Source organism: Schistocerca gregaria, chromosome 6, assembly GCF_023897955.1.
Source record: "Schistocerca gregaria isolate iqSchGreg1 chromosome 6, iqSchGreg1.2, whole genome shotgun sequence".
Lineage (NCBI taxonomy): Eukaryota > Metazoa > Arthropoda > Insecta > Orthoptera > Acrididae > Schistocerca > Schistocerca gregaria.
In genome coordinates, this window is record NC_064925.1 from 387,180,934 (window position 1) to 387,193,389 (window position 12,456).

Consider the following 12,456-nt stretch of genomic DNA (forward strand, 5'->3'; position numbering starts at 1 on the left):
GTTTTAGAAGGAACCCCTGTTTGAGTGGTATATCCATGAAATCTCCAACTTGATGGGGAAAACATACATATATTACATTTTATGGAGGCAAGTTATTATTTATTGTGTGTAAACCTTCTAAAGAAAATTGTTAAGGAAGAAGAGTCGCTCTTCTGCTGTTTAGAGCTGGTTAGCTCACTGCCTTTACAGATGTTTTCTGCACAACGTGTAAGTTTAACTCTGTATGCTAAATTAATTGAATGATTACGGTTAACGTGTGACATCGTGTCAATTACTTCAATTCTGTGACCTACCTGAATTCTTCTGAGGCAAATAATACTCATTGTGTTAAAGTTTTATTTCAGGCTTCAAATAAGAGAGGTTGGTGACGAATCGTTGGGCAGCGAACGACAGAATACTAATCGCGTTCTCTCCTTACTTATTCCTTTAAATTAAATTAAAGTGACCTGAGATATTTTGTACCGACCAGTCTCCACTAGTCACATATATTTTTCGTGAGAATTGTAGTAAGTCGATCGCTGCCCCGACATCTATCAAGCACGTTAAGCAATTTTCTCACTCGTCTGATGTAAAGCCATAAGAAGAGGGAGCCTTTGAGGTAAAAATTGTTAAATGTATGTTACATAGCTCTTTCGTACTGCATCATAAGATGTACTAAGTAATACCCTGGCCCCTATTTTCAATTAGTCTGTCTTTAATGCTTTAAGTATCAAAGCTACAAATTAAAAGAGTAACGCCACAGACTGACGATCGAAACCGGTAATGAAGGAAAGTGGTAGGCTACTTGTAGCTGCCCCACAATCCCTTGTAGGCGATATCTGAGATCGCTAGCGAGGAGCTACTACGAAAACAGAAATTTATTGCACAAATTGACTAAAAGATGGGATCGGTGGATAGGACACATCCTGACGCGTCAAGGCATAGTCAGTTTGGTAACTGAAGAAAGTGGGGGAGGGGTGGGGGTAAAATTTGTAGAGGCAGACAAAGGCTCGCAAATGAAAGTAAGTTGCAGTAGTTATGCAGAGATGAACAGTCTTGTACAAGATAAATTAGCATGGTGAGTGCCTCATGCCAGTCTTCGTGCTGAAGACCACATGAAAAACAGATAAAAATATTAGGCAGGACAGTAAGTACTGTACAAAAAGCGTACGCGTATAACTGAGACATCAATCTGATTAGAGAGACAGAATTAAGGAAGGGCGTGTTACCACTGGAGCAGCGCAGAGGCCGCGGGTTTAAACGCGCCGAGCGTCCGCCAATGGAAAGAGACTCACCCAGGGACGAACGGATCGCTGCTCCACCGCTGCCGCAGCCAGGCGGAGGTAGGCCATTCAGGCGCCCAGTCGCAGACGGCGACCGCTCTCCGTAAGGATTCCAAGACGGCCTGAGTCACAGCATCACAGCATAGACGTGAGTACGTGCTTTTCTGCATCGCGTCCTACACTAATGCCACTGCGTTCCATGACATCGACACTATCTCTGTTATCATTCCGTTTTTGTTTGAGATGCCGTCTTTAATAAGCTTGCAATAACTTTTAAATGTAGAAGTGTTTAAATTTCAAACCAGTTTTACCTAATGAAATGTAACGCCGTATTGTTTTTGTTTTACTATACATCGATTATAAACACAAAAACTACTTTCGTTTCTGTGAAGTACAGTGGAACCTTGACCCATTAAACTTCGGGTGTGCAGACGCATAATTTCTATTTCTTCCCCAATATTTCGGCCACATACCTTTCGGCCACTTTCAAAGAAAGCTGAGAGTGTGAAGATAGACTAGCAACAGAAACGCTGATCGCCGAAAGAGAAGCATCATTCTTCTGACTGGTATGAAGTGACCCGCCACGAATTCCCCTCCTGTGTCAACCATTTCATCTCAGAGCAGGAGTTGCTACCTATGTCCCCCATTATTAGTCGATTGTTTTCCAATCTCTGTCTTCCTCTACGGCTCCCTCTAGTACAGCGGTCGTCAAACTGCGGTCCGCAGGCCGCATGCGGCCCAGATCACGTTTTCGTGCGATCCGCGACCCTCCTCGGCTTCGCACGGGTAGCATTAATTATCTACTTGTCTGGCGTAGCGGTGTTTTGTTTACGGAAACTGCATAGAATTGTGATTGAAGTCGGGGAAGTAATTTGGTAATTGAAAATTATCCACCACTTACATTATAATGAAATGTCGTGGGGCTAGGGCCTCCCGTCGGGTAGACCATTCGCCTGCTGCAGGTCTTTCGATTTGACGCCAGTTCGGCGACCTGCGTGCCGATGGGGATGAAATGATGATGATTAGGACAACACAACACCCAGTCCCTGAGCGGAGAAAATCTCCGACGCAGCCGGGAATCGAACCCGGGCCCGTAGGATCGACAGTCTGTCACGCTGACCACTCAGCTACCGGGGGCGGACTTTCATTTAACGCGCCACTTGTCGATGTTCCGCAGCGCTAAAGGCGTGAGCGGCCTGCTAGCCAACAATGTGAGCCGTGCATCAGACACGCCGAGTGCCCACGGCCGCTCGTTTGTCGGCGGCGGGCTTGTCCAGCAGCCGCCTTATTGTTAGCTTTGGCGTCTCAGTGTGTCAGTCGTGAACTAAGTTTCGGTGCCTCTGGGCGTTAATCACCTATTGAGTGTATTTGTGCTGATACTTAGGGTATATTTTTAGTGAGTTAAATAATGTCTGATGTACCCTCAAGAACAGTGACTAAGAGGAAAAAGAGAAGTTTCGAAGAAATATGGGAAGAAGAGTTTTGCTTTATAAGTGGACACAAAGAAGGTACTGCTACTTGCTTAATATGCCGAGATACGATTGTGGAACTGAAGAGATACAATTTATCTCACCACTACACAAGTAAGCACAGTTCATTTGTAAGTACCTTTCCCTTTGAGTTCAAATAAAAGAAAGGAAAAATTTGCTCACCTGAAATCTACTATTCGTCGTCAACAAAACGTTATGTTAGCAGCAGTTGGGCAAAGTGAGGCTGTCACGAGAGCATCATACCAAGATGTAATATTCTGGCAAAAAATATGAAAGCTTTCATTGATTCTGAATTAGTGAAGCAATGTGTGACCATTGTTTCTGAAACTTTGTTTCAAAATTTCTCCAGCAGCAAACAAATATCAGCTGAAATAAATAAGTTCACACTTTCATAATCAACCTGTCGACGTCGTATAGAAGATATTTCAAACTATATGTTTGACGCAGTTATTAATAAGGTCAAACTAAGCAAATACTTCAGTCTTGCATGTGATTCCAGTACAGATTTAGGTTCGATGACTCAGTTTTCATTATTTGTGCGGTACATCTCAAATTATGCGGTAATAGAGGAACATCTTTTAGCAACTATAACCATAAAAGGTCACACAAAAGGATGTGATTTTTTGGATGCAATTAAAGAATTTGTAAAAAAGTGACTTATCTATGAGCAAATTAATATCAGTGTGTACAGATGGTTGTCTATCAATGATGGGCGTCAACAGTGGTTTGATAGCACTGATTAAGAAGGATTGGAATTTGCCAAATTTACTCCCCATTCACTGCTTACTGCATCAAGAAAGTTTGGCATGTCAGATTTCAAATACCGAGTTGAAGAATGTTATGCAAACAGTTATAAGTGTTATAAATTTCATTCGTGCCTGTGAACTTAATCACCGAAAATTTAAAAAACTTCTCCAGGAATTGCAAGCTTGTCATAGTGATGTTCTCCTACATACTGCTGTCAGATGGCTAAGCAAAGGAAAAGTGCTGGAACAGTTTGTCAATTTGAAGTTATTTTATTCTTACAACAAAGTGGCAAAAATTATCCTGAACTTGATGATGATGAATGGTGGAGACTTACAGCTCTTTTGACCGATATTACACAAAAATTCAACACACATAACTTGGAATTACAAGGACCAAACAAGATAATTGGGCAAATGACACAAAATATTTGCTTTTGAAGCCAAATTGCAATTACGTATAAATGAACTCGAAGTAAAAGATCTGTCTAATTTGCCAATCGTTTCTATGCTCCTATCAGGCTTAACTATGAGCGAAACTATTTACCAAAACATGAAAGAATGTTTGGAAGCCTATTTGGAAACAATAAAAAACAGATTTGCAGATGTTAGAATTATTCGAAGCTGTTTCATTCTCACAGAGAACCCTTGGCATGTTGGACACGATGATCTCAAATTATTCTGCCAATTTGTATTTCCTAAAACTAATTTGCAAAATGAAATAATCGAACTTCTGCATGACACACAGCTTAAAGCTCTGTTTATAGAACATCGTAAAAAACAACAGTACACTGAATTTTGGAAACGTGTGTCTAACAATTATAAAACTTTACGAGACTGTGCACAATTCATTTTAACATTATTTCCTTCAACTTACCTTTGTGAAGCTTCATTTTCAAAAATGAAGTAACTGAGAAACAAATATCGTAATCGGTTGTCCAATCATTTAGAAGACTCAATGTGGATTGCATGCAGCCCAAACGACACAGATATAGACGACATAGCCAAAAAAGTTCAACATCACAAGTCACATTAATGAAATATTATATATTTGTGTTTGCGTTTGTTTTGCAATTATAATGAATAAAAACCAGATTCAATAAGAGACCTGTAGCTTTCTTATATGGACTGTTGCATGTGCAGTGCATCTGTCCTTTTCTTATTTATTAAATTTCTTATTTATTTTTACATTTTTTGAAAGTTTGAGATTAATGCAATTATAATAAAGTGTTTGTGGCCACTTGAACAATGTAATATAATATTTTAATAATACATCTATCACATCTTGCATGAAAGTACTTTAAAATAAATTTCAGAAACAAGATACAGTGATCCCAGATTTGTTTTTGGCAGTGGCTGAAAATTACTAATGATTCCTTCATATGCTCCTGCCTAACTACATGAATATTGTAAGATTATGCAAGTCATGTGAATTTTATTTTCACAGTGATAATTAAACTGGAATGAATTAGTCAGATGCACTTTATGCCTTTTTCTAGTCTATTGAAATTTGATCAGCTGTCTATTATGCAGTTTTCAACACTCGTAAACATGGTGACAGTCATTCTGTGAAAGTCTGTGAAGGGCACATGTCATCATTGGCCCATGCTACCACAACGATTATTCCAGTCGGTCTCAACATTCGAGTCCTGTGAAGATTGGCTGATTGTTGACAACATGACGCAACTACTCATATGTCTCCTACGAATATATCCCTCATAATTTAATAGTTGTCAAACCGATAGACAGGTATTCAAAAATCTTTTTTCCATGTATTGCAGAATTTCAGTGTCCTAAACATGGCTTATTGTTGTCAGCAACTGCACAGCATTGTTATTTAGCGAAGGAGTCACGTACATCCAACAGTTGCGAGTGGTTTGTTTCCGAAAGTACTATTTCGTTTTAACAGGTGCTAATGTTTACAATTTCTGAATAACGATAAATGATATATATCCAAATCCAGTAAAGAATAAATGATTTGCAGCTGTCGGCTGGCACCTGTCTCGTTCGTCAAATGAAAGATATACTGGGAGAATTGTAAGTAGGAGCGCGTAAAGTTGTTCTATGTCCTTTACAGGTGCCGCTTGATAAAGGGGTAGATAGATTTGTCGTTGCGGTGGGAGGGGACGAAATAATGGAAATGTTTTCTTGTTTGCTTCTCAGTACTGACAACAAATGGGTGCGTCTGCCTCATACCAATTATCTGCTATTGTATCAATTTTAAATGAAAGTGCGTTGGATTCATGAATACGCATTACAGAGACGGTCATGTGTGGTACATATTTCTTAAAGGAAACAATTAGCCATTAGCTGTGAGTGTGTGTGTGTGTCTCTGTGTGTGTGTGTGTGTGTGTGTTTGTTTACCCTCCACTTCTCCTAAACCCTAGGATCGATTTCAACCACACTGATACACATATTATTTTCAATCTGTAAAGAAATATTATGGGGTAAGCAAAGGCAACGTCTTATTGGGGCGGGGGGTGGTAGGAAGTGAGAGGAGGACATGGACACATACAGGGAGAGTGCGAAATGGACAGATAAAGGTGTGAATACATGGTGAGTGAGGGAAAGTCCAGATGGACGACAGCGAGTGAGGGAAGGAAGGGACAGAATAACACAAGATAGGAATAAATACATGTCTAGCCAATGCCAGGTACCTCATCTAGTATGAAATAAAATTAAGACTGTTGTAGTTCAGTCAAGTGAGTTGAAGAAAAATGACTTTCAAAACATGTAGAAAACAGTTGTGACCGTGTCTCATGTTACATAATACATTTAAGTATAAATCCATTTGCTGTAATTAACCATCTGTTCACAAAAACAACGCGGCACTGTTTCGTCGGGCAATTACAGTGTTATAAATTACGTGTTATTGAGGGTGGCAAAATCTGAAACAGCGAACATTCTACGCGTAGTGGTCCGAATGGTATCATCTTTAACGATAAGTGCTAGATAGTCTGTGGTAAAACTCTCACTTCTTTACTATAGTTAGTGTATTGGAGGTTCATAATAAACCATTTACGTGGCTTGGCAGTTAATAAAAAGACCTGGAAAGCTGCGGCCCGATGTGCCACACCATATTGTTAGTTTTCTCCCCTGAGCAAAAAAGTTTGACGACCACTTCTCTAATACTATAGAAGTTATTACCTGGTCTCTTAACAGTCCTATCAGCCTGCCCCTTCTTCTTGGCAGTGTTTTCCACATATTCCTTTCCTCGCCGATTCTGTGGGGAACCTCCTAGTTCCCTACCTTGTAAGTCCACCTAATTTTCATCATTCGTCAGTAGCACCACATCTCAAATGCTTCGATTCTCTTCTGTTTCGGTTTTCCGATCATGCATGTTTCACTACCGTATCATGTTGTTCTCCAAACGTCCATCCTCAGAAATTTACTCCTCAAATTGAGGCCTATGTTTGCTAATAGCAAATGTGTCAGTGCTAGTGTGCTTTTTATGTCCTTGCTCCGTCCATCTTAGATAATTTTGTTGTCCAGGTAGCAGAATTCCTTAATTTCGTCTACTTCGTGACCCCAATTCCTGATGTTAAGTTTCTGGTTGTGCTCATTTCTACTATTTCTCATTACTTACATCTCTCTGCGTTTCACTCTCAGTCCATATTCAGTACTCACTAGACTGTTCATTCCATTAGACATATCCTGTGATTGTTCTTCACTTTCACTCAGGATAGCAATACCATCAGCGAATCTTCTCACTGATATTCTTTTACCTTGAATTTTAATCCCACTCTTGAACCTTCTTTTATTTTCGACGCTGTTTCTTCTGTGTATAGATTGAACAGTAAAGGCACAAAACTACATCCTTGTCTTACACCATTCTGAATCCGACCACTTTCTTCTTGATCTTCCAGTCTTATTGTTCACTCTTGGTTCTTGTGCATCTTGTATATTTTTCATGACGTCACGAAACCAACGTTAGCCTTATTAGGTGCCCTAAACATTAGCTTACGGTGGAATTTTTTTTAAACAAAATTGCCAGCTTGCGTCATTTGTGGCTGTACTAATAATTGTAATTATTGTCTAAAGTGTAAAGGAATCACATTTCCTCCTCAAGTGGACTTGTTCAAGCGACATTTTCCTTTATGAATTTTGGATGCGGTGTTTACAATCACTGCGGTGGTCTTGTTTCTGTCATTTCAAGTTTGATTTTTTATCAGCCCAACTCAAAAAGATCACTAGATGAACGTTGTGAAAAAGAAAGGTAGGAAACCGACCGAACGTAGCAAAATATGTTCTCAGCATTTTCGGGAAGGAACATAAATCGAACACCAGTTTCCTCAGACCGTATTAAGGAAAATGCTGCATTTCTAAAGCAGCCATCTAGTCTCGCACATTTCTCTCCTTCGTTAGGCAAAATATGTAACAAAATGAAAGTTATATAATGAGGCGAAATGTGTCGTATTACTGGATGTAATATGGATTTAAGACTAGACGTCTGAAAACGGCTATGAGATGCTGTGTTATTGACGAAAGAACTTTAACCTTTTTTAATTTGAAAACAACTGTTGTGTGCACACGACATAAATTAAGAGCAAGAGGCAGTCATAAAGAATAGTCTGCTAGTGGTTTAGGACATCTAACATGGAGGCACTTGCTTCAAAGCAACGTACAGCCTGTAGAGCCATGTGCCGTTATTACACCTCCACGAAAGAAAGTATGCATAAACTGTAACAGTGGCTTCGGAATTGGCAACAGCCCACGTGTATGAGAATTATCGCACAATCAGCTTAAGAGTTCGTGCATCCAAGTTTATTGTCAAGAATATATACAGAAGAATGGAAAAGAAAATTGAGGATATGATAGATGACGATCAGTTTGGCTTTGGAAAAAGTAAAGGCATGAGAAAGACAGCTCTGAAGTTGCAGTTGACGATGGGTGAAAGACTAAAGAAAAATCGAGACACCTTCACAGGATTTGTTGACCTGGAAAAAGCGTTCGACAGTGTAAAATGGTGCAAGATGTTCGAAATTCTGAGGGAAATAGGGGTAACCTATACGGATAGACGGCTAATATACAACACGTAGAATGGGGAATAGTAAGAGTGGAAAACCAAAAACGAAGTGCTGGTAATAAGAAGGATGTAAGACAGGGATGTAGCTTTCGCCCCTACTGTTTGATCAGTACAGTGTAGAAGCAATGATGAAAATAAAAGAAAGGTTCAAGAGTGGAATCAAAACTAAAGGTGAAAGGATATCAATGATAAGATTCGTTGATGAAATTGCTATCATCCGTGGAAGTGAAGAAGGATCACAGGATCTCCTAAACAGAATGAACAGTACAATGAGTACAGAATATGCATTGAGAGCAAATAGAAGAAAGGCGAAAGTAATGAGAAGGAGTAGAAATGAGAACAGCGTAAAACTTAACATGAGGATTGGTAATCATGAAGTAGATGAAGTTAAGGAGTTCTGCTACCTAGGCAACAAAATTACTCATGACGGACAGAGAAATGAGAACGTAAAAAGCAGACTAGTACCAGCAGAAAGGTCATTCATCACCAAAATAATTCTGATAGTATCAAACATAGACCTTAATTTGATCAATCAATTATTGCGAATGTTCCATTTGAGCACAGCATCGTATGATAGTGAAACATGAACTGTTGGGAAACAGGAAGAGAATAGAAATAATTAGATCTAATCCACAGAAGAATGTTAAAAATTAGGTAGACTGTTAAGACACCAGGAAATTTCTTCCATGCTACTAGAGGGAGCTGTTAAGTTGGAAGACAGAGATTGGAATGCATCCAGCAAGTAAGTGAGGACGTAGGTTGCAAGTGCTACTCTGAGATGAAGAGTTTGGCACAGGAGGGAATTCGTGGAGGGCGCATCAAAATCAAACCAGTCAGAGAAGTGATGACTAAAAAAATGTAGACGCTGCTTAAGAACATTATACTTCGTTATAAAGTTAGGAGTGTTTCACTTCACTACTTTTTTATAATTTTTTAGTGTGTGCATTTTGTGTGAATTTCATGGATGCTCATTATTACTTTGTGAAAAAAACATTACATGACGGAGGAAAACCCTTATCATTTCTGAGCTTAGCTTATCAGAACACACTAGCCTCACTTAAAAGTATTACAAAAATTGTGTAGCATAAATTCATAGTTCAGTGTTGTGCTCGTAAGGGAAACTGTCACAGGATTCCGTATTTCTAGATTTCCGGAAAGCTTTTGACACCATTCCTCACAAGCGACTTCTAATCAAGCTGCGGAGCCATGGGGTATCGTCTCAGTTGTGCGACTGGATTCGTGATTTCCTGTCAGGAAGGTCGCAGTTCGTAGTAATAGACGAGTAAAACTGAAGTGATATCAGGTGTTCCCCAGGGAAGCGTCCTGGGACCTCTGCTGTTCCTGATCTATATAAATGAACTGGGTGACAATCTGAGCAGTTCTCTTAGATTGTTCGCAGATGATGCTGTAATTTACCGTCTAGTAAGGTCATCCGAAGACCAGTATCAGTTGCAAAGCGATTTAGAAAAGATTGCTGTATGGTGTGTCAGGTGGCAGTTGACGCTAAATAACGAAAAGTGTGAGATGATCCACATGAGTTCCAAAAGAAATCCGTTGGAATTCGATTACTCGATAAATAGTACAATTCTCAAGGCTGTCAATTCAACTAAGTACCTGGGTGTTAAAATTACGAACAACTTCAGTTGGAAGGACCACATAGATAATATTGTCGGGAAGGCGAGCCAAAGGTTGCGTTTCATTGGCAGGGCACTTAGAAGATGCAACAAGTCCACTAAAGAGACAGCTTACACTACACTCGTTCGTCCTCTGTTAGAATATTGCTGCGCGGTGTGGGATCCTTACCAGGTGGGATTGACGGAGGACATCGAAAGGGTGCAAAAAGGGCAGCTCGTTTTGTATTATCGCGTAATAGGGGAGAGAGTGTGGCAGATATGATACACGAGTTGGGATGGAAGTCATTACAGCATAGACGTTTTTCGTCGCGGCGAGACCTTTTTACGAAATTTCAGTCACCAAGTTTCTCTTCCGAATGCGAAAATATTTTGTTGAGCCCAACCTACATAGGTAGGAATGATCATCAAAATAAAATAAGAGAAATCAGAGCTCGAACAGAAAGGTTTAGGTGTTCGTTTTTCCCGCTCGCTGTTCGGGAGTGGAATAGTAGAGAGATAGTATGATTGTGGTTCGATGAACCCTCTGCCAAGCACTTAAATGTGAATTGCAGAGTAGTCATGTAGATGTAGATGTAGATGTAGATGTACCAAAATCTCCTGACGAGATTACGGGAGGCAGTCAAGAAGATGCGTCGAAGAAGGTTTCCGCGGGGATGTTTGTCCTCCACGGCAACAACTTAGCTCATTCTGCACAAGAGACCGTCAAATATGCTGCTTCTTTGGGCTGTCAGTTTCTTTCTTCTCCCCCTCCCGTGCCACGTATTCTATGTTCTATTGACATGTACACAGCGACTACCCTTTCCTCGGTGTGACAGTCTTCTGCAGAATGCGGAGGTAATTTTATAGATGAAACGTTTCCTGTACAGCCAAAATGCGGACTATTGCAGCCAAGGTGTCCTCAACGTCATCCGTCGCTCGAAAGAAATGTCGCACACTGAGGGGTGGATATGTAGAGCACCACCGCGTCAGCAAGTTTCACGGTCGCAGCATGATTTTCTCGACATGCTAATTAGAACACGTCAAGCTCCAATGATGCCTGGGCTTAGGTCGTCGGCCATTGATTTAATCGTAAATAAAATAAGAGTCTTCGATTCCGCCGCGGCAGCTATTAATGTTTCAGCGAAATGGTTGGACAGAGCCGACCGGCTACGAGCCAAGACGAGCCGCCACGGCTGAATGTGACAGAATGTAGTGGAAGAAGCCGTGGAGGCGGGGAACGCCAGTTAACAAGTAGTGGATATTCCGAGCAAAAGAAAGGCGTAGAGAAGTTCAACACTCTTTTTATAAGCTCGTATGCTACAAGGTCCCTCGCCAGAAGGCGGAGTGCTCACGCAGGCGGCGTTTCACAATTGCTTCTTCGGCACTGCAAACCACCGACGGAAGGCGTCCGATCTGACTGCCCCAGCTCTCGTCGTAAGCGTAGATGAGTGTAGCCGGCACGCCGAAATCGATAAACTTCCCGAGTGAGTAGCTGTTTGTTAACTTTATTTTTTTCGCTTTAGAAGTGCTTCGGGCTCAGTGAACGGACTTTCAGACCACCTTGGGTGTCGCTTTCGTAAATGTAGTGTTACTCTGGTAGCTGAGTTTTCGATCTTGGTATTTCCATGCAGTGTCGTCTCTCTGGTGCCACAGTTATGACGTAATCGTGAGTCAGCTGGTTGACATTAGTATTCCTGTTTTTTGGTCAGTGTTAGAGTGTAAACATAAATAAATTGTATAACGGGTTTACTCTGCAAAATAAAAATAGATGTTCGGGAATAATCCAGGAAATTAAGAAACACTTATTGAGTGATTTGAGAGAAAATTTTTGTTCAAACTTTCGTAGCCAAATGAAGAGTGAGGAAGGGACAAACGGCGTATCAAAGTGACTAGCGTGAGATCCCATTTCCCAAAAAATATATAATCTACTTGAAAGTAATCAGGGTAGCAAAGAACAACTTCATTACTGATATGAGGTGAAATTGAGCTATTGATTTTGGTCTGAATTTTCATAGACAGACGAAGAGTGGGAATGAAGACTAGTTTTGCAAAAAAAGGGACTTGATTAGTTGAAATAAATCTGGGTAATTAAGAAAAATTTAACTAACGGTTTAACGAACAGTTCAAATATTTCGCGAACACCCGCTGGAGCCTACTTAATTAAAGCGGCAAAAAGTGTACCTCTTCCAAACCTAGCCATTATTTTCCACATAAAAGCTTGCATTGGTGTTATCATTAACGGTTAAAAACATCTCCTTTGAATGAAGTCCTAAATTTAGGACGTTTCGGAAACTGAAGATTCTAGGAAGGTAAATAAAGTGT

General features: G+C 40.4%; 1 protein-coding gene across 5 annotated transcripts in view; it reads left to right on the top strand.

Annotated features, from left to right (window-relative positions):
• The first annotated feature begins 1,325 nt into the window (after positions 1–1,325).
• The window catches only part of LOC126278068 (lipase 3-like), a 154,992-nt gene continuing 143,861 nt past the window's right edge, over positions 1,326–12,456 (top strand). Inside the window, exon 1 of one of the 5 annotated variants that reach the window (XM_049977895.1) lies at positions 1,326–1,410. Coding sequence is in view for 3 of the 5 variants with exons in the window: in XM_049977893.1 (XP_049833850.1) it covers positions 11,579–11,618 (40 nt within the window). In the remaining 2 variants the exon portion in view is untranslated. Of the gene's footprint in view, positions 1,415–11,326; positions 11,619–12,456 lie in introns of those variants that run through there. The other 4 variants (XM_049977899.1, XM_049977893.1, XM_049977898.1 and 1 more) reach the window with 4 other exon arrangements.